General features: G+C 34.5%; 1 protein-coding gene across 1 annotated transcript in view; it reads right to left on the bottom strand.

The window, feature by feature from the left end:
- Positions 1–23109, bottom strand: part of EPRS1 (glutamyl-prolyl-tRNA synthetase 1) — a 71624-nt gene that overhangs the window by 6255 nt on the left and 42260 nt on the right. Inside the window, exons 19-29 of the mRNA XM_079108116.1 lie at positions 15325–15558; positions 14109–14371; positions 11470–11521; positions 9690–9899; positions 9298–9370; positions 8094–8173; positions 7773–7874; positions 6921–7076; positions 5458–5655; positions 4682–4855; positions 849–1009 (exon numbers count right to left, since the gene is read on the bottom strand). Coding sequence (XP_078964242.1) covers positions 849–1009; positions 4682–4855; positions 5458–5655; positions 6921–7076; positions 7773–7874; positions 8094–8173; positions 9298–9370; positions 9690–9899; positions 11470–11521; positions 14109–14371; positions 15325–15558 — 1703 coding nt within the window. The remainder of the gene's footprint in view (positions 1–848; positions 1010–4681; positions 4856–5457; positions 5656–6920; positions 7077–7772; positions 7875–8093; positions 8174–9297; positions 9371–9689; positions 9900–11469; positions 11522–14108; positions 14372–15324; positions 15559–23109) is intronic.

Genomic DNA, 23109 nt, shown 5'->3' with positions numbered 1-23109 from the left:
ACAAGCAAACCAAGAGATGCAAAATCACTTGCCTAAAAACATATGATCAAAAATCAATGCTAAAATTAGTTTTTTCTTCCCCAGATAATTACTGAGGCCTAATGTGTGTTAGGCACAAGGTATTAGATAGAATAATAAATAGGTTAAAGAGAACAGTAAGATGCAGGAAGCACCTCTCCCCAAACTAAGTCTCTATTCCCAGTGACAGTGGTCCCTCTGCTTTAGGTAGGCAGGAAAGAAAACAGGGTTCCAAACTAAAGCCACCAATCTTCTGGCACATTACAGACTGCCTTGTATCTATGGTTCTAAAAGACTTCTCTTCATAGGTCAGCCCCCTTCCCCACAAGGTCTCCTTATGCTGACACCACCCTCAAACCCCATCAGGAGACTCTTAGCCTTGGCTACATTATAACCGACTGGGGAGTTATTAACACTATAGTTGCCAAGTCTTTCCTAGACCAATTAAATTAATATCTCAGGGAAGGTGCCCAGGTGCTGGTATTTATTAAAGCTTCCCAGATGTTATCAACAAGTGCCCAGCAGGTGAGAGTCAATGCCTTAGTATCTCTCACATTTGTATGCCACATAAGCCTAGATCTAATGTTAACCCAAAATTACTCCAAGAGACAATCCTTTGTTGCAAATTCAGTAGGGAACAGATAATGCTTAGAAAAATAACTATAATACAAATAAAAAGACAACAACAAAAAAAACATAAAGAGAATGGCATTAAGTAATCTGGGAGTTCAGAGGAATGATTATTTTCAGTTGAGGCAACCCAAAATTTCTGGCTTTCAATCTCTGAGGATGGACAGGACTTGAAGACAAGAGACATTTTAAGGTTTTACCTTGTGAAAAGGTTAACTTGGATGTCTTCTAAAATAGCTTGAAGTTTAGTCTCAGCCTCATTTTCAGCAACTGTCAGCTTTTCTCCAGTATCCCGTCTGACAGCTACAAACTGGCAGCTCTTCATATCACGTGGCCCAACTTCAAGTCTAATTGGAACTCCCTATAAAACAAAAAAGGCAGTTAAAATGGCACACGCATGTCTTCAGTTGAATACATTTATTTCATGGATTTATTTACTATAAAGCATAAATAATCCAAAGAGTAAAAGTGTAACCAAACAAGAAAATGGCAGGTAATATTCCTTAGATATTATAGAAACCTACTTGAATAATAAATAAGAAAAAAACCCTATTGCCTGAGTGATTCTCAGCTATAGAAGCTCTTAATAGAGATTAAGAGGACATGATTATATTAGCTTTCCCATCCCCCCGGACCCGTCCACAAAATAAACACAGTAGAAATAAACAGTGAAGGCTTCTTGAAGCCAAAGATACCCCAAGTCACTGAGGGCACTGAGGGGATCAGTAAACTGGCACATTCTTAACTCATCCATGGTGTGCTCGGGTTGGGAATCCTAACTGGATAGAACTCTGTATGTAGCTTGGGTTAGAATCACCTGGAGGGCTCCTTAAAGCCCAGATTGGTGGGCCCCACCTCCAGAAGTTTCTTACTGTAGTAGGATTGGAGATGGCCCTGGAAATATTATGTCTTTTTTTTTTTTTTTTTTTTTTTTTGGTGCTGGGAATCAAACCTAGGACCTGGTGATCCCTAGGCAAGTACACTACTGCTGAGCTACACCCCTAGTTCCACGAGACTTAATATTTCTAACATGCTCCCTCCAAGTGATGCTGAGACTGTTCATCTTGGGACTACACTTTGAGAACCCCTCCCCTAGACCCCTAGGTTTTTGTAAAGAAACTTAAGGAATGACTACAAACAAGTTTAAGACTTGTTTACAACCTCAGGGGGAGTAAAAACCCTTAAGGTTTTGGGACCCGTAATCTTCCTGATAAACGGTTGGTTTTAAATTGTTTTAAGTGAATGATCCTTTAAAACTAATTTAGGATTTTAATATTATGTCAGGTACTTCTACATAAAATTTAGTTGCTTACTGGTACTCCTATGGAGGATACTAATGGGATGACTCACAAAATCTGCCTGGCTCCAGAATTAGATGATAGTGATAATGTTAGTGTTAACAGACTGACTCTGTAGGTTGTACAGCATCATGTAGGAGAATGTCCTACAGTGGGTTAGAATCTTATTTTCTAATGGCTCAAGGAGGAAAAAAAATGATCCTTTGTACTCTACTTGCTTTATATAAGTTTGTGACTATTTCATGATCAAGTATTTCACAACCCAGGTAGAAAAAAATAGCAGACGTGGAAAAACAGAAAGACTATCTGTAAAGAAGAAAGAAGATAATAATGAAAAGTCAAAGTTTAAAAGGTAATCTAAAGTCAGATAATAGAAGAGCCAAATATTTCATTGGTAGTTTTTTCTAAGTAGTCACAAATTTTCTTATAAAAGAATTATATTTTGTTCTTTTCAATGGCAACACAAAATTATTTTGATCATTCAACTTAAATTTAAAAAAAAAGGTGTTCATTCATATTATTTTCCCCTTTCTATTTTCATAATACCAGAGGAAGTTAAAGAAGAATTATGGGCTCTGGTCTAGCAATCAAGTCATATTATACCTCATGTATTTATCTGAATGAGTCTAATAATATGTATGTAAATCATATACTATACAAGGTTAATCGCTTATCAAATGATTTTGGATCTAGATTTCCCCAAAATGTCCTCTTTTAACAGGAATTGTTAGATTATATGGAAATAAAATGATACTAAAAAGTGCAATTAGTGGGCTAGGGATATAGCTCAGTAGGTAGAGTGCTTGCCATACAAGCACAAGGCCCTGAGTTCAGTCCCCAGTACCAAAAAAAAAAAAAAAAAAAAAAAAAAATGCAATCAGTGGACTGGGGTTTGCAGTTCAGAGCTAGAGCACTTGCATAGCATGCACAAGGACATTGGTTCAATCCTTAGTACACTCAAATAGTGTTATAGGGTAAGTGATCACTATTTGATGAAAATGCTTGAGACCAGAAGTGTTTCAGATTTTGAAATATTTGCAGACTTTACTAAAATTCCCTAATCTGAAAACCTTAATATCTGAAATGTTACAAAATCTGAAACTTTTTGAGTACAATTGAAGCTCAATCTGTATCAATATTTTTCATGAGCTGGTAAAACTTTACTATTGTTTTTAAATCTTAGGCATCAAGTTTAGAACTTAGGTGCTTTATTTTCTTTCTAATGAATGTAGACTAGGAAGGTACAGTAGACCCAATTCATGATAAGAATGTCTCCCACACACAGTACAGGGTCACCAGGGAAACCTGGTAATAAGGATCAAAGTCAAGTCAGTGTTAGGAAGAAGGATGAATGAGAGGAAGGGAGGAAGAAAGGATTCAGAAGTGCATCTGGATGACTTTTTTTTTTCTTTCTTTCTTTTTAATTAAGTTAGTAGCAACAATAAGTTTCTTTTTTTGATGTATGGTACCCAGTCAAGTATAAATTGGTTTAGAGAAGCTGCTACCGACATCATATAACAGCTATTTCTAAATAAGAAAAAAAGACTGCAACTAAAGAAATTATACAGAGAAAATATTTACTTTAAAGTGTTCACTAAAGGTAGGAGAATAAATAAAAAGAAAGTACGTTACATAAAAGGGAAGCAACACAATTTTTCAGCACAGAAGATTTATCTTAGGGGCCATTTTAAAAAAAAATAATTATCAACAACTTTGGGAATGTTAGAAAATACTACTACTGAATAGCCCCAATACTGTCAAGTTTCCAGGTTTGAAAGCTTAGAGATGCACTCTCACTACTTTGTGCTTCGGGTGAGGGGTTACTAAAAACTGAACCCAGAGATTCTGCTGTTTTTTTTCTGCTGAGCTATAACTCTAGCCCTTTTTGTTTTGAGATAAGATCTCGCTAAATTGCCTAAACTGGCTTTGAACTCTGGGTCCTCCTGCCTCAGCTTCCTGAATTGCTGGGATTACATGTATGTACCACATGTACACACACAACTGGCAGCTTATATACTAGACTCCAATTTTGAGATCCAATTAAGATTTCCTGTCTCAGCAAAAGAAAAAATATTTAATCCCAGAAGTTTATAAAATGAAAATAAGAGCATAGATCATCTATTAATGACACTATGATAAATGAGTTAGGCTTTTTAAAGCAATGTAAAAATTAACAAACTGATGTGAAATAATATGGTACAAAAATTCAAGTATGAAACTCATCTCTGACATTTTACTATGAGTTATAACAATGACAGCTGGCTGATGCCCATGAATTATTCTTCTGATATGCATACTGTTCCAATAACATTATATGAATTCCTGGCATAAACATTTTAATATACCAACCATATGAGATTTATTAATTATAACCAAAGACTTTAAGATCATTTTCTATTCTAACATAATAAAAATATTTTCCACAAAACCTTTTTCTTTTCACAGTACTGAGAATCAAACCCAGGGCCTTGCACAAACTAGGCAAGTGCTCTACCACTGGGCTATATCCCAATAGCCACACAAACAATTTTAAGTTTACAAAATACATAAACTTTAGGTATCACTATTATAATTGAACTGTCAGTGCTTACCACTTGGTTTAAGTGAAGAAGAAAAGAATTCACAACTATCAAAATAGAGAAAAGTAATGAAAATATTTTATAAAAGAAGAAACGAAGAGTAGAGAAAATGTAAATTGAGGGTATGGGAGTAAACAATACAACTGAGAAATTTACCTTGAGCTCCCAGTGATTAAATTTCCAACCCGGAGAATAGTTATCTCGCAAATCAACTCTAACACGAATGTTAACACTGCGTAACCGCTTTTGGTAATCATTGCATTTTGCAATTAGTGCTTCTTTGTCTTCTTCAGAAAGTGCATTTGTAATACCACAGGGAATAACCACCACCTAGAATCCAGCACAAAGAAAGAACATATAGAAGAAATGAAGCCATATGCTGCATTATATCCAGAAGTGAAACCATACTAGTGACTATAAATCTTAATACAAATTAACTTGTGTGATTTCTAATAATTCCTACTAATTAGCTACACATCACTTATCTATACTAAAGGTATTTTCATTTAACCTATGATATTTCATTTAACCTATTTTAAATCATTTCCAAAAATAATTTTTTTAAAATATATTTAGTTATAGATGGACATAATACCTTCATTTTATTTATTTTTATGTGGTGCTGAGGATTGAACCCAGTGCCTCACGTTTGAGGCAAGTCCTCCACTGCTAAGCCACAGCTCCAGCCCCCAAAAATAATCTTTTAAAAAAGTTTTATACAGGTACCTTTAAAAATTCAGAGTAGAAAGAATAAACAATGTAAATGAAATACACAGTTAACATAAACACAACACTAAGGTCTCTGTTGTAAACTGATTCTACTATTAGCAAAATCTACTCAAATGACATCCAGAAAGTCACCCTTTCAAATTTCCTTTACTAAATATGGCTTGTATTTTGTAAATGGAATGATAAACAAATATTCTCCTTACCTGAACACAGGCTACACGGGGTGGTAATACTAAGCCCATGTTGTCCCCATGAACCATGATCATAACACCAATAGTTCGAGTTGTCAAGCCCCAGGAGCACTGATAGGCAAATTGCTTCTCTCCTGGTGTCTTTGGATCTTCAAAAACGATTTCACACATTTTGGAAAAATTCTGGCCTAAATGATGCGATGTTGCTCCCTAAAATAAAAAGACAAACATGATTTAATTTTTAATAACCTCTTATTGAAAATGAGTACTATAAGACCACATGCTTTAAAATGGCACTACACCTATTTTATCTCCTCTTTTACATATAAGGTTTTAAAATTAAAAAAAAAAAAAAAAAAAACAAAACAAAAAAAAACTGACTAGGCTTTAGGGCAGGCCTTTAACATAGGAGTAATTTGACCTACACAGTTTAAAAGGAGTCCACACTTTGGTTAATTCATGATACAAATCATGACTTAACTGATTGATCATGGAGATTTAAAGTATAGGAGAGATGTGCTGAAATTATAATATGGCCTAGAAAGCACATGACATACTTTTTTTTTGTTTCTGAGATGGTGTCTCACTATGTTGCCCAGGCTGGTCTCAAAATTGAGATCCCCCTACCCAGTCTATAGGCAGGAGCCACTATGCCTTATTCATTTAATTTTTGAATGGCACATTAAAACATAAAAATTATACATATTAATGAGGCAATGTGATATTTTGATACATGTATACATTATGCAATATATAAAGTAGGTTAAACATACCTCCTGATTTTATCATTTATGGTAATAACCTTCAAAATCCTTCCTTTTATCCTTTTGAAATGTAAATTACTATTATCTAAAGTCACCCTATTGTACAAGAGCAAGCCAGAACTTCTTACTCCTAACTCAGTACCTACTGATTAATCTTTTCCCATCCTACCCTACCCCTCTAATCTCCCCAATCTCTGTTAATCACAATTCTATTCTCAACTTCTATGAGATCAATTTTTTTAGATTCCATATGAGTAAGGTCATGTGATACTGTCTTTCTTTGCCGGTTTATTTCATTATAACAATGATCTCTGGCTTTATCTATATTATTGTAAATGACAGGATTTCATTATTTTATGTCTGACAGTATTCCACTGTGTATATGAACTACATTTTCTTTATTCATTCATTGGTTGATGGACACTTAGGTTGTTTTCATTTCTTGGCTACTTGTGAATAATGATGAAATGATCATGGGAGTGCAGATGTCTCTTCAACATACTGATTTCATTTCCTTTGGATATATACTTAGGAGTGGGATTTACTAAATCATATGATACTTCTATTTTCAATTTTTTTAAGGAAACTCCATATGTTTTCCATAGTAGCTGTACTAAATATTTTGTAAAAGATCTACTTTTCTTATGGCAGAAAAATTGTTGGATCTGCCCATGGACTGGGCTTACAGTCATCTATACAACAGTATGATACCTGAATAGCTCTTCCACTAGCAGATATAAATGCTTCTATTGTAGTTGTATAGTCTCCTCCTGCAAATTTCTCCTTTTCAGTCTTTCTTCCTCTTACAACAGGAATGGCCAGGAGTTCTTCATATACCCGAGCATATAATTCAAGTATCTGCAAGACCTGTATTTAAAAGAACATGTGTTCAAATTCAGGGTATATATGTTCATTATAAATCTGTAAAATTACACTATTTAAAACTAATTGTGCCAGGCGTGGTGGCCCACACCTGTAATCCCAGCAGCATGGGAGGCTGAGGGAGGAGAATCATGAGTTCAAATCCAGCCTCAGTAAAAGGGAGGTGCTAAGCAACTCAGTGAGACTCTGTCTCTAAATAAAACACAAAAGGGCTGGGGATGTGGCTCAGTGGTCAAATGCCCCTGAGTTCAAACCCCAGTACCAAAAAAAATCTAATTGTGCTGGGAAAAGCACTTCAAACAATAAAATCAATGTAAGATTTATTAAGAATATATCTGAGAAAGCAGTGTGAAGTTAAATACCTTTAAAATATGTACGTAAATTTGGAATATGAAAGACCATAAATGTCTGAGTAAAATCTCCTGGAAGATGATTGATTTCAATTGTGGGATTAAAAAGTTTTCTACATATTAAGATCCAAAACTATTTTCAACTGAAAATTTAAAATAGCACATTTCATTTGTCAATAAAATTTCAGCAAACAGTTCTTTAAATCTATATTCACTTCAATTCATTTGATTTCTCTTTTATCAGGTAATATATACATTTTAGGTAATAAAATAAAAAAGAGCCTGAACAAACAAATGGGTCATAAATAATGAAAAAGACAACTTTCTATACCTCTTCTGCTGCTTCTTCGAAGGTAGCAAAAGCACTGTGCCCTTCTTGCCAAAGGAATTCACGAGTACGAAGGAAAGGCTGTGGGTGCTTGAACTCCCAACGCTAGAAGAGGTAAGAGTACAGTTTGGTCACCTACAAGCTTTTCAGTTTTTATTAACAATTTTACATGATGAGCAATCAAAACTCAACTGTGATCCAAAATACTTCCAAAATGCTTTCATACTCCCAATCCTTTGAATATAAAACTAAGAGTAAACAAAAGTTAAGTAAAATGAATATTAAAATAATGACAAGAGAGTATAGGAAGGCATGTGTACCTACCACCACATTGCACCACTGATTGAGCCTGATGGGCAGGTCTCTGTGTGACTGCACCCATTTTGCATATGCAGGATACATTACTGAAAGATGTAGAGGGAAAAAGGTAGTTGGTTATTTAAGACTTTATTTCTCCTGCAGGCTGATGAGTTAAACCAGCAGTAAAATAGGAATTAAAAGTGTATTTGTGTGTGTTCCCAGTGTTGAAATGGTTAAGTGAATGGCATTGTTATTTTACAAAGCAAATTACTCAAGGATATAAATCTACCTAAACTTGATTATACTTTGTTCTTCACATGAGATTTAAATTTAACATTAATTTGTCTGTTTTCATGCTTTGTTTTGGAAAACTAGTACATGCCATGTTTTCTTACGTTCTTGCATTCATTATCCTGTTCAGTTCTCACACTGAACTCATAAAGTAGATGTCACATCAATTCTAAAGATGTGAAACTTAAATAACTTACTGAATTCAACAGTTACATAACAGAATTGGAAGAGTATGAAAGCTTTTGCCACAGTTCATAGCCTACCCATGATCTATAATTAGTAAAACAAAACAAAACAAAACAAAACAAAACAAAACAAAACTCCACCAGTCTGGTATATGAAAAAAAGCTCGTACCATAATTTCAATAATGTATTGTAGAAGGTAATGCTAGAAGTATCAAAAAAAGAGCAAAAAAATCCTTAACTTTAAAGAGTCACTTAAAAAGACATAAACCAAGAGACTCAAAATTCTCAGTGGTACTCCTATTTACTGTGTTTAATTCTAGGAAAATGACTCAATCTTTCAGAGACCTTTTGTTACCTGCAAAATGGAGATACCAACAGCTATTTCTACCTTTCTTATAGCATTATTGTGAGACTAAAAAAAGATATAAGTAAAAACACTTAGTAACCTTTAAAAACCATTCTTGAATGTAAATCTAAATGTGTTAAACAGCAACAAAATTTGTAAATATGGCATGGACATTAGGTGTTTACAATTTTATAATCAATTCCAAAATAAAAATTATCTCAATAAGATTCCTTGAGAAGTACTGAAAAATTACAGCATGAAATTTAAAAATGAGCATTTTTTTTAAAAACCCTATATCTTAATTATAAGGAGTTCTGACATTATCAAAAGAATTATAAAGATCACAAAAGTTGGGATTTAACTTTAGAGGCTATTTTCTCCTGCACTCCAAGGCCTGTTTCTCACCTGTTTCACTAGTAGGACGAATGGCAATTGGTTCTGCTAACTCTGTTTTGCCAGATCTTGTAACCCAAGCAACCTAGTGAGATAAAATCATTTTTCATACATTTTTAATGGCATTTTAGAGCAATAGTAAAACTTAGGTGAATTTTTTTCTATTTTAGTTTTTCTTACTACCAATTAAGGCAAGTTAAAAAAAATGTTGCTATTACTGTGAGGAAGGGTACAAGTAGTTAATCAGTCGATGTGACATACAGAATTACAACTTGCCACAAAAGTAGAAATATAATTTTAAATAAAAATGACTTTGTTTCTCTAAATTGCTTTTTATGAACTTTGATATAATTTTGAATTTATGAGAGAAAACTGCAAAAAATAAAGCAAGCAAGCTAACTTACCTCAGGGGCAAAATCAGCAACATGAGTCTTCTCTTTCTCTAAGGCACCTTGAGACACAAATATGGGGAAATAGCAGTTTTCAACACCAAGTTTCTTGATCTCAGCATCAAAAAAGTCCTTGATGGATTCCCAAATGGAATATGACCAGGGACGAAGAATATAGCAGCCACTTATATCATAGTATTCAATCATTTCTGACTTTGTGATGACCTTTTTAAGAGAAAAATATAGTCTGTAAGACCTAAATTGAACCAAAATTCTAGTATGAGTGGCAAGAGTATACAGTATTAAAATTTCAATGTGGAACACACCTCAGATAGAGCACAAATCTCCAAGATATATAAAGAACTTAAAAAACTTAACACCAAAAAACCAAATGACCCAATCAATAAATGTGCCAAGGAACTGAACAGACACTTCACGGAAGAAATACAATCGATCAACAAACATAAAAAAATGTTCATCATCTCTTGCAATTAGAGACATGCAAATCAAAACTGCTCTAAGATTTCATATCACTGCAGTCAGAATGACAACTATCAAAAATACAAACAATAGTAAGTGTTGGTGAGGATGTGGGGAAAAAGGTACACTCATACTTTGTTGGTGGGACTGCAGATTGGTGCAACCACTTTGGAAAGCAATATGGGAATTCTTAAGAAAACTTGGAATAGAACCACCATTTGTCCCAGTTATCCCACTCCTTGGTTTATACTCAAAGGACTTAAAATAAGCATACTACAGTGACTCAGCAACATCAATGTTTATAGCAGCTCAATTCATAATAGCAAAACTATGGAACCAACCTAGATGAACTTCAACAGATGAATGGATAAAGAAAATGTGGTACATATACACAATGAAATATTACTCAGTCATAAAGAAGAAAGAAATTATGGCATTTGCAGGTAAATGGATGGAACTGGAGAGGAAAATGCCAAGTGAAATAAGCCAATCCCAAATAACCAAAAAACTAAATATTTTCTCTGATAAGTGGATGTTGATCCATAGTGGGGGGTGGGTAGGGAAGAATGAAGGAACTTTGGATTGTACAGAGGGGAGTGAGGGGAGAGGTGGGGCTGGAGGGGATGGGAAGTACAGTAAATTGAGACAGACATTATTACACTATATACATGTATGAAAAAAAATTTTAAATATTTATCACTGTCAAAAAAATAAATATTTTAAAAAATTTCAATGTAGAGGTTCCTCTGTTTGTATATCCTCTTTATGTGGAAGGTATGACTTTCTTAAATCGAGAAGAGCAACATATAAGAATGCTCTAAACTTTTAAGACTTGATTTCCAGCAGGGGGTGGTGGGGCATGCCTGTAATTCCAGCAGCTCAGGAGGCTGAGGCAAGAGGATCTTGAGTTCAAAGCCAGCCTCAGTAAAAGCAAGGTGCTAAGCAACTCAGTGAGACCCTATCTCTAAATAAAATACAAAAGAAGGCTGGGATATGGCTCAGTGGTCAAGTATCCCTGAGTTCAAGCCCCGGTACCCCCAAAAAATAAATAAATAAAATAAAAAGAAATGAATTCCAATCTTGCCTCTGCTATTAACTTGCCTCACCTCATTATGAAAAAAAAAAAAAAAAATCACACAGGCTACTTTTCAATTCAATAATTTGTGTGACAATGCTTAGAAAACTATGACATGGTAAAAGACTAAACTATGTATTACAAAAGGCACAATACATTATTAACATTTTACCTGGACTTTAAACATAAAGCTACCTTTGAGACATTTAAAGCATAAAAATCAACTGAATGCATACTCACCTGAGAATACCAATCAGCAAGATTTTCTTCTTTTTTGGCTTCAAGACCCAACCTGGAGATGAGAAAAATAAAGTATAAGCCAGGTGTGGTGGCACATGCCTATTAATTCTAGCAACTGAGGAGGTTGAGGCAGGAGAACTGCAAGTTTGAGACCAGCCTCAGCAATTTAGCAAAGCCCTGTCTCAAAACAAAAAATAAAAAGGGCTCAGGAGGTTGCTCAGTGGTATAGCATCTCTGGGTTCAATTTCCAGTGCCCACCTCCCCCCCCCCCAAAAAAAAAAGAAAAAGAAAAAGAAAAAAACAATCCTTTTATTTATTAATTGCTTTTGGGTTGCATCTTTGCCTGTTTTCTGTTGCTATTTAAAAATACCTGAGACTAAGTAATCTATAAAGAAGTTATTTGGCTCATGGATCAGGAGGTTGGGAAGTATGACATGATGGTGCATCTACTAGATATCTGGTGAAGAGCTTGGTGCGACATTATAACATGGCAGAGTCATCGACACAGTGAGACATGACAGTGTGCCAGCTCAGGTATCTCTTCCTCTTTTTATAAATCCATTAATAAATCATGAAGGATAAACTTTCATGACCTCAGTTAATGGTAATTATCTATCAAAAGTCTCACCTCCAAATGAATATAGGGATTAAGTTCCCAACACACATACTTTGTGGGAATATGTTCAAACCAAAGCATGTTGAATTGAAAATAAACCTTTCAAGTTTAAAATAGGTTAGTTTTCCTGTTATCAGTTATTTCCATATTTATCTATTTCCTATATTCATTCCCAAAATGTTTTTAACCCAGAAAACAGTTCAATCTTGACTTAAAGGGTGAAAAGATATTAACCCCCCCCCCCAAAAATAGCAAAGTCAAAATCAAACAAGTATTATTTTAATGCAGACATCTCTTTTACAAGTTCTTTTTAAGGTAATGTATTTCTAATAAAGACAGCCTATTCACATATATTCTCCACTAAAAATAATCTTTTATAATCTCAACTAAGTAAAATTAGTTAGTAAAATCAGTGTCACTGAAAGTTACATGGAAAAAGTAATAAAAACAATAACTATCCACATAAACACATATATGTGTGGAAATAAAGGGATATCCACACACACAACTTTTATTCTAAAAGTTTTTCTTTCAACCGTAGTAAAAAGAAGTTGAAAAGGCAGTTGTAAATTAAACTAGATCTGCAATTAAAAAAAGAAAAACACCTATTTCAGACGATAATTCTTTTCTTGAAATATCAACTCAGGGATTTTTGGTCTCATGATGCCCTCAGAAGGATATATCCGTTAGTTTTGTTTTATAAAAAGTACATTTAAATTTTTTTAAAAAAGGTTTTATTAGCTTAAATTTTTAATATTATCTGCATCTGTATTCTCCATTGGTTTATTCTGACACATCCTAATGACTATAAGACCTGCGTCCTTCACAAACAATCAGAAAGATAAAGGTGAAAAGTTCTACTCTCTTCCACCATTCTATAAATCTGATCATCCAGTCAATAAGCAAAAAGAATAACTGTTGTATGCTCTTGTTTGAGGAAATAATGTATAATGTGAAGTGAGAGGCAACACAATTTGAAATTCAGCTAAACAAATCTAAAACCAAGGTATCTACACACCACCATTTCCTTCTTATTATACCATTAAAGGAAATGCATGCCCAGTGTGGGGGTGCACACCTGTAATACCAAGCAACTCAGGAAGCTGTGGAAGGAGGATTGTGAATTAAAAGCTAGTCTCAGCAACTTAGTAAGACCCTGTCTCAAAGTAGATCAATAAATAAATAGGGCTGAGGGTGTGGTTCAGTGGTTAAGCACTTTTGGGTTCAATTCCCAGAAACTACACCCCCCCCCCCCAAAAAAAAAAAAAGAAAGAAACATATTACAAAGATCTATCTAATTCTGGTATGGAGATTTAGAGCTAAGAGAAGTACATTATTGAAAGAGATTTAAAAATCCTGAAAGGGACATATAATCTACTTTTTGACTTTAAGACAGCTTAGTTTTATATTTAAACCATGAATTTTAAAATCCTGTTGGGAATGAAGTTCTTATTTAGTTCCCATGAAAGATTTTCACTTGAAAAATCTGCAAAAGGCACAGAACAACGTGTAGTTAGGCTATCAGTTGTGTTAAAGGGAGGGTAGGATGAAAGAAACGTATATTTGTATTTTCTCTCTCAATAGAGAAGAAACTAGAAGAAGTGAGTATTCCTTATCTAATAATGCTTGGAACCCCAAATTTAAAATTTAAAAACTTTTAAATCTTGGAATATTTGCAAAGACACTACCAGTTGAGCATCCCTAATCATCAGATTTTCAGATTAAGGATGCTCAACCTTTAATAGTGGTTACTAATTCATTTTGATGGTGAAGGAAATTGGAAAGATGAGAAACAAGCACCAGAACTTCTTATATTCTTCCACCAAGCAAATAAATGTGTTACCTCTTTTAAAACTTAAACTGAAAATTAACAGAAGGTATCTGCTTACATTACAGTGTTCGCAATCAGTGGCTTAATCTGATAGCCAAATCAACCAACATTTGTTTATTTAAAACAATGATTTAGAATTGAATTCATTCAAAATTGTCCTTTACTTCAAATGAAGTTTCCATGTTTTATTACCTGGTCTGTTTCTTAGGCCCTTGCCCTTCTCCTGCTCCACTTGATGACAGTCCACTCCCTTGGGTTTTATTAGAGTCTTTCCCTTGGCCATCATTTTGTTTTGAAGGTTTATTCTGCTTTTCAGATTTATTTTCTTTCTCTTTCTTCTTCTTATCTTTGTCCTCAGCCCCAGTGGCAGACACAGGCTTATACTCTACTCCTGTCAGAGACTTGTACTGTGCTTTCAGCTGAAGGAGTTCTTGTACAGCTGTATCAATTTGATCCTTGCATTAAACAAAAGAGGAAAAAAGGAAGGTAGCATTGAATTCAAAGCACATTTAAACAAATACCCGAAGTTTTATAGCAGGTTTGCAAACGCAAGCACAAGGAGGGGTATAAGGAAAAAAACTGAAAGAATATGATAAACAGGGACAGAACTATGCAAAAGACTAACTGAAAAAAAGTAGTGTCTATAACTATAGTGCCCAAACAGTAATCTACAATCACATGTGGCTATTTATAAAGTAAATTAAATTAAAAATTCATTTCTTCAGTCATAATAGTCATAATTCAAACCCTACCCATTCTTTCAGCTCCCATGGTTAGTGACTACTACACTGGACAGTACTGTTATAGACTATTTACATAGTCAATTAGAAAGCAATGGTATATAGAATATGTATTCCATAGGTATCTAAGGTTAGGAGCCATTAAATCACATAAGCTGAACATTTTGTGATTATAAAGATGGCAATAATCAAATTTCTATATTACTGGTTAAATTTCAAAACCTATGACAATTTATTGTCTTCCAAGCATATGATTTTATATGAAAAAAACCTACTTCTATTAATATAATTAAAACAAACTATACTAGAGCTCAAAATAAAACCTGCTATTTGAGACTGACAAAGCTTTAGGAGAATAAAGCAAATAACTATTAAGGGTCAAAATGTGCCTGGCACAATCGGGTCTGGGCTCCTATACTCTTAACAATTAAAATAGAGTATCTTAAAGTACAATGTCAGGGAAGGGTAGTATCATAGGAAAACACCTAGTCATATCTATTTTGTGGAAAAAAAAATACACAAAAGTTTTCTACAAAAGGCAAGATAAGGAAGTTGAGAAATTAAATATGAGTAAAAGTTCAACAGACATGATGGGGCAGAGAATGCTCCAGGCAAAGAAAATAGTGTAAAATATAAAAATACAAAAACACAAAGAAAATACCACTTACTTTAGAAACTTTTTCAGCTTTAAGTTTTCGAACTACTTCCCCTTGAGAAGCTACTTTGTCAAAAAGCACTTTGGCTTCTGGTGTTTCTGGACCAGCATTATCGGAGTTTCTAATAGGATTTGAATCTGAACTTTGAGAAGATGGGGGTTGACCAGGTAAGTAGTCCTTCCCAGTTTTTTCTTTATACTCAGCTTTTAGGGAGAGTAAGCATTCTACAGCTTCATTTACTTTAGTCTGAGATAAAGGAGGAAAAGAGATACTTTAATACTTCTGAAAATGTCACTAAAAAATCTTTAATTATTACCAAAGTACAATCAGTTTTCTGTAGATTCAATCAACCGAGGATCAAAAATATTTGGGGATCCGGGAGCAGTGGCCCACGCCTGTAATCCCAGAGACTTAGGAGGCCAAGACAGAAGGAGTCTGAGTTTAAAGTCAGCTTCAGCAAAAGCAAGACACTAAATAAGCAACTCAGTGAGACCCTGCCTCTAAATAAAATACAAAACAAGGCTGTGGATGTGGCTCAGTGGTCGAGTGCCCTTGAGTTCAATCCCTGGTACGAAAAAATAAAAAACAAAAATATCTTGAGAAAAATAAGTTCATCTGTATTGAACATATACAGACTTTTTTCATTATTCCCTAAGTAGTATAGCTATTCAGACAGCATTTACATTGCATTAAGTATTATAAGCACTCTAAAGTTGATGAAGTATACAAATGGGCTAGGGATGTAGCTCAGTGGTAGAACACTTGCTTAGCATGCACAGGTTTTGGGTTCAACCCTGGTTTTGTGAAAAATAAAGTCATACAAGTATACAGAAGGATATGTGTAGACCACATGCAAACACTGTGCTACTGTATACAAGGAACTTGTAATTCCTCAGATTTTGGTACGTAAGGGTATCCTAGAATGAATTCCACACAGATACCAAGGCATGTCTCTACTACTGTAAGTAAGTTAAATTGAAAGAGGAACCCATTTTAAATCATCAGTCTAAATCAAAGAAAAGTTAAAAATATAAGTTATAAACATTGTCCCTTATACAGACCATAAAAATAAACATACAACACTATAACTTTTCCACATTACATATATAAGTAGATAATTATAAGAATATCCACATAAACTCAGTATCAAATCCTAGGTGTGTAAACAGTGAAGTCAGAATGTACAAAATCAGAATAAAGATTAGCTCAATGGCTTCATCTACACAAACCTTATTTTCTTTAGCCTACTAAACAGACATTAAAACAACAGCAGAAAAAATAAAATGAAGCTTGAGCCCACTTATAGAAAAGTCATATCACTCTTTTAAAAATTTATAAAATGAGAAAGTATGTTGAAGTTTTTAATCAAATGCTCACCTGTATATATTTCAACCTGATGCTTCAACATAATCACAATGAAAAGGAAAGATACACTCAGTCTAAGAAGACACTTGTGGCTCTACCAGAGAAGACAGCAATGCAGACAAAGGACCTCAAGTTTGCAAACTGACATACCAGTGGGAACCTCAAGGCATCAATTGAAATTGAAAGGAAAAAGTGCTTCCATGTTACCCTATCCAATTTTTACTGCTAAATTATAATACTGCTCAAAATGGCTAAGTGAAACCAAACAGAAGCCAAGAAGTAAACTCAGATGGGGTCACACGAAAGCACTGGGATACCTTCAAAGAAACTGCATCTGTGATTCAGCAAATCACATTTCTTTGTCCAACTACTTTATAATGTTTTCCAGTCTACTGACTTAAGAGTCTGCATAACTGCACAAAGAGGAGAGTAGGTTGTCTGATTTGTACTCCTGACCTGCGGAGTACGTCTTGTTGATATTGTTTTTATAATTAAAATTATAAAAATAAAAAATAAAAAGAATTATTTTACAGTAGAAATATTTCCTAAGAAAAATCATACAGCAACTAAAACACACACACACAGACAAGAAAAGGAAACTTCCATTAGAATGGGGAAAAAGGGACTTCACTACAAACATCTCCAGAAAACAGGACTATCTGAAAGAAGTTTCACACTACAAGCAAGTCATCAATTTTGAAGTCAAAACAGTACACTTTTTTGCATGGGAAGAAAAAAGATTTTGGGCACAAATATAATTTGAAATATTGTAAAGCAGAAAGGTAAGGTGAGGGAACTACTTCATTACTGAGATATTATAAGTATTTAATTTTACTTGAGATAGAAAGATATTGTGTGTGGGTAAGGATTTTTTTTTTTTTTTCAAGAGTAAAATTGCTGGGCACAGTGGCACACAAATGTAATCCCAGAAGCTTGGGAGGCTGAGACAGGAGGATCATGAGTTCAAAGCCAACCTCAGCAATGGAGAGGTGCTAAACGACTCAGTGAGACCCTTGGAGAGGCGCTAAGCAACTCAGTGAGACCCTATCTCTAAATAAAAAGCAAAATAGGGCTGTGAATGTGGCTCACTGGTCGAGTGCCCTGATTGTTCCATCCACAGTACCAAAAAAAAAAAAAAAAAAAAAAAAAAAAAAAAGCACATAGCACATAAAGATTCTTGCCAGGCACAGTGGTGTACAGCTGTAATCCCAACAACATGGGAAGCTGAGGCAAGAGGATTGCAAATTTGCTGCCAGCCTGGAAATCTTAACAGACTCTATCTCAAAATAAAAAAGAGCGAGACTATAGATCAGTGGTAAAGCACCACTGAGTTCAATCTCTGGAGGGGTGAGGGAGAGGAAGAGGGGGGAGGGAGAGAGGGAGAGGGAGGGAAGGGAAGGAAGGGAGGGAGAGGGAGGGAGAGAAAGGCCCTAAACATTCTTGAGAAATTAGCATTATGAAATTAAGAAATAATCACTATCATCTCTTGGTAAATTTATTCTGTACCAGATGCTATGCTAAATGTTTCACGTAGATTATTATATTCAATTCTCAAAACAATCCTTATTCACATTTTACCGAAGGAAGCAAAGCTCAGAAAGACTAAGTACCTCATCTGAAGTTACAAAGAAAGTAATAGAACTAGTATTTGAATCTGAAGTTTATTGCAGATGCATGGAGTAATAGAAGGCATGAGAAAATTATCTAACTGTGCATTTTCATCCTAAAAACATGCCAGGAAAACTGCTTCTCAAGAGAGATCTGAATAGTACTTTGAATGTGTTTCTCAGAATACATAATGCAGAAATGAAGGATAGGAAAGGATGGAGAAATACAATCTCTTTTCATAGCTAATTTTCATTATTAGAAGGCTTTTACAAAGGGAAATTGGATTGTGTACTAGTCAGTATATTATACATACAACTGAAGCTCAAAAGTAAATATTTTAAGTTCTTAACAAAGACTGTTTTAAAGTTATCTAACACATGCTGTTATATATACAGTTTCGGGTGTAAATTAATAAGAAACAAAACAACCTGCACAAAAAACTTCAGTGAAGATTTCGGATTGGAATTTGAAGTAAATAAAAATGATCTTAAAATTTATAATTCAAAATTGGGAGGAGAAAAAAGAAGGGAACACACCCAGTTACATTTAGAATAACAAGCTTCAAAGAGCTATATTTGTTGCAACCACTAGATGGAAACATTTCTCCATGGGAAAAGGACGAAATTTTAACAAAGAAAAAAACTTAGCTCCTTAAAAATACAATGATACACCTTTCCAAAGTGGCCTCGACGTATGAATTATGAATTCTCAATAAAAAAATAAAAATTTAAAACTCCCCTTTGCTCCTTACTAGCACATCTGAGAGAACTATACCTGCACACATCAGTAATACAAACTCTCCATAGAAAAAGTTCTCCCCTGATGGGGTGGGATGGGAAGTAAAAGAACAGGGAATCCTTCTTACCTAAAGGAGAGAATGCTGATACAGGGAGATTTAGTGAGCTCAAAGATCACAGGTTTTCAAAGAAAGGTATTAAAAAAAGTCTAACTGTAAGAAATCCATTTGGCTTAATTATCTAAACCTGTAAGAAACAGCCCAATAACTGAGTCCTGATCCTAGCAGCCAATACAGCTGCAACTGCAATATTCAACAGCGATTAATACTCCCTCCACATAGACTGGGTTTGACAAAAAGAAGCTTAGTGATGGGATGAAACAACTGTGAATTATTTAATAACCACTTAATTTTGCTGCCATTTATTATTTCAATTTTTAAAATTAACTATGCAGGTTCTCAAAAAACTTCCTTCTTTTCAGGGTAAAGCTTTTCTGTAAAGGTCCAGAGAGTAAATATTTTAGGTTTTTTGAGTCTCTGTTGCAACTATTTCACTTTGTAGTTGCAGCATTAATACAGCCATAATCAATATGTAAACTATCCAGTGTGGCTATATTCCAATATTGTGTCATTTACCTGCAGGCCTAAGTCTGCTGAACTGTGCCTTAGAATCTAAAGTGTCACATTTCATAAAGCCTTTACCATTCTCTAGCTCCCATTTCAAGCAATAATATAATTTCATATTCAAAACACTGTGTTTACTAGGCATGGTGTTGCACACCTGTAATCCCAGCAATTTGGGAGGATGAAACAGGAGGATCACAAATTCAAGGCCAGCCTCATTCACTTAGTGAAACCCTATCTCAAAATAAAAAAATAAAAGGACTAGGAATGTGGCTCTGTGGTTAAGAAACCCTGGGATCAATCCCTGGTCCTCCACGCCTCTGACTCCCCAAGGAAATAAAACCATACACACAAACCACTGTGCTCATTCAGATTTCAAATCAGTGGAATCTGTTCAAAATTAAAATTTTCTTTTTTGAAACTATAATTTTGGAAATTTAAAGTTAACACTTAAAATTGGAAGTACCACTTAAAAATAAATAAATGAAATAAAGGTATTGTATCCATCTACAACTAAAAAATTCTTTTTAAATATGAAAGGTGACTATATTTTTTAAATCAATGAATACATATTTATTTACACTTTTTATAATTGAAAATGCTTATTTATACTTGATAACAGAGTTAACAGAGAAATTAGAACAGAGGTTGAAAGTCCTTGTGTGGGGCTAGCACATGTCATGTTTGGATAGGAATGGCTTTAGAGGAGGCCAGGAGACAAACTGGAGCTACTTCTTGGGCAACCTCAAATGTCATGATGAAAAGATAGCAGTTGATTTATTTGAAAAGAGGAAAGTGATGGAAATATTTGAGTAAGGGAGTGATATGATATAAAACCTGGACAACTGGGAGACAGAAGCCAGCTCTCAAGGGATATTATAATGATTGAGGTGGTAGCGTTGAACTAGGCTAACAACAGAGTGTTATTTGAGACACATAAAGGTGCAATGCATTTATTGTGGGGATAAAGGAGTATCAAACATGGTGGCTTGGGACAGTCAATAATTCAATATGCTAGAGATATTCCATGAGCTATAATTAGCTAAAATTTTAAAATGTATAGCCAGTGAAAGAAATCAGACTTTTAACTATGACCATTTTTAATATCTTAAGCTTAAGCTGAACCGTTATTTTGTGTGGTCCTACCCCAGTCCTAAGTTATAAATGATTCACTACATATTGAGCTAATTGAGTACCTTTAGGTTTATCTTACAGAAATAATGTAGCTTTTACTCAGACTGCATGTGCTTTCCTATATAGAATACTTCCTTAAGTTGTGTTAGATTTTCACTTCAATCTCACCTACTAGCAATTTTTTTGTACTTGAATTATCTCTATTTGTTTCTTATTAACCATCTGATTTGATTTTTTTAATTGTCACAAGCCCACTGTTTACAATAGACACTACTGTTCTTAATTGGAAAAAAAAGAGAAGTTGAAAGAGGGTTCTGATGTTCAGCCAATGGCTGACTTACTTCTTGGAATTGCTTTCTCTTAAGAATAAACACCATGGGTGTGCCGAAAGTGACTATAATTTTTCAAGTAACTTAAGAAGAAAAGGATAAGGAGCCAAAACATGGACTTCTTGGCTTTTATTCCTTGCTCATCTTCTTGCTTATTTGGGTCTTTACACTTAAAAGTTCTACCACACAAGCACCGATCTCACCCTGAACAGAAAAGGAAAAAAACAAAACAAAAAAACAGCACAGGCATAGTGGAGCAAGTCTATAATCCCAGCTACTCAGGAGCCTGAAGCAGGAGGACTTTTAGTTCAAGGGCAGTCTGGGAAACTTAGTAAAACCTCTCTCAAAACAAAAGTAGGATATAGCTCAATGGTAGAGCACTTGCCTAGCACCATGAGTGAGGCCTTGGGTTTCATCCCCAGCACTGCAGAACAAAAACAAAAACAATACACCCAAAAACAATACAGCAAGAAAAGTGTAATTGAAACCAGTAACTTAATAACACCCCTTCCTTCATATTTAGTGGTCACTTTCCTTACCACTAATTATGACACAGTAATATAACTACTTCTTGTAGGAAAGAGAATGGTAAAGAGACTTAGACATATTATTAATGTAAAACAAGTGCAGACTTGCTTGGTAAACTGGTGAAACTAATAATTCTCTAGTGCTTCCAATGCAATGCCCTCCTACTGCCACTTCTAATGGGAATAACCTGAGAATCAGTCAAAACTTGAATTCAGGGCTTGTAAACTTCGGAAAGTTACTTTCATATTTCTCAGTCGTTCCTAAGACAAGCAAATAAAAAATGTTCTTTGAAAATCATTGGAGTTGGCTGTTGTGAAGATTAAAAAGCATATATTACACAGTGTCACAAGGATGTTAGAGTAGTTTCATTCTCAATAACTGAAATGGTTCTCTAGAAAAGAGCACTACTTACTGTTAACATTTAGAAAAAAAGTACAAGCAGTGATTTGAAACTCATATATAGTACACTATAGGTATTCAATAAAAGGTAAACTGAAGTCAGATTTATTTCAATATTAGTTATTAGTATCAAAATACCTAATGAAAGTACCTGCCCAACTGCCAAAGAAATTTAGATTTTTGTACTCATAGTTTGAATTTTTGTAACCTCAACAGTGGTACTTCATGAAAGCATGATATAATCCATCAACCCAACAGGATGGGAGATGTAGTTGACTGCCATTCTGTCTTTTGCTGTTATTACTCAACACAAAATTAGCCAAACAAGAGTCGAATCAGAATGTTAATGTATTCTACTCCAAATGAAAAAATCTAAAAAGCAAAGCCCTTCCCATCAAATTACATCTAGGAAGAGGCTCCCAGTTAAGGGTCCAACATATACAGAGAGCAAAAATAATCCCAACATCACCATATAGTAGGAAATATCAAGGACTTATATCCTAAATCCCTATATCTTGCAGTCTATTCCTTAAAGCAAAGCAGTTTTCTGTTTTCACATAACCACAGTTCTGTAGTACTTTAATAGGCTCACTAAAGATACAACATGAAAAGACTTCTCATCCTTCAAAAAGAAGAGACAAAAAATATTAACTCCTGGGGCAAAAACTCATTTTCTCTCCTCAAGAGTAGTCCAATGTTCATGAATGGAAAAATCTTAGGTGGCTGGATTTCCAGTCAGATGTCTAACAACTTAGTAAATGAGGTCAGGAACTTGCAAGTTTCTCATTCTCCAGCCTAAGTCCAAAACTCTCAGAACAACAGATCCCCTGGTAACATCTCAGAACAACTCCCCTCCAACCACAAAGTCAAGCCCAGTGTAATACCACACATCCCTGTGTTCAAGCCACAGCATCGATTCCACAATTTTTGGCTGTTCATCAAGAACTGAATTACATCCAGTTATAGCACTATTTATTTGTTCATATTTTGGAACCATGCTACTGTTTGAGTAGACCTATCTTTATTTTTAAACATGATCTTTGTCTATCACAGATGACATTCCCTTTGTCTCTC

Source organism: Sciurus vulgaris (assembly GCF_902686455.1).
Source record: "Sciurus vulgaris genome assembly, chromosome: 12".
Classification (NCBI taxonomy): Eukaryota; Metazoa; Chordata; class Mammalia; order Rodentia; family Sciuridae; genus Sciurus; species Sciurus vulgaris.
This window is presented reverse-complemented; position numbering and strand designations above follow the sequence as displayed.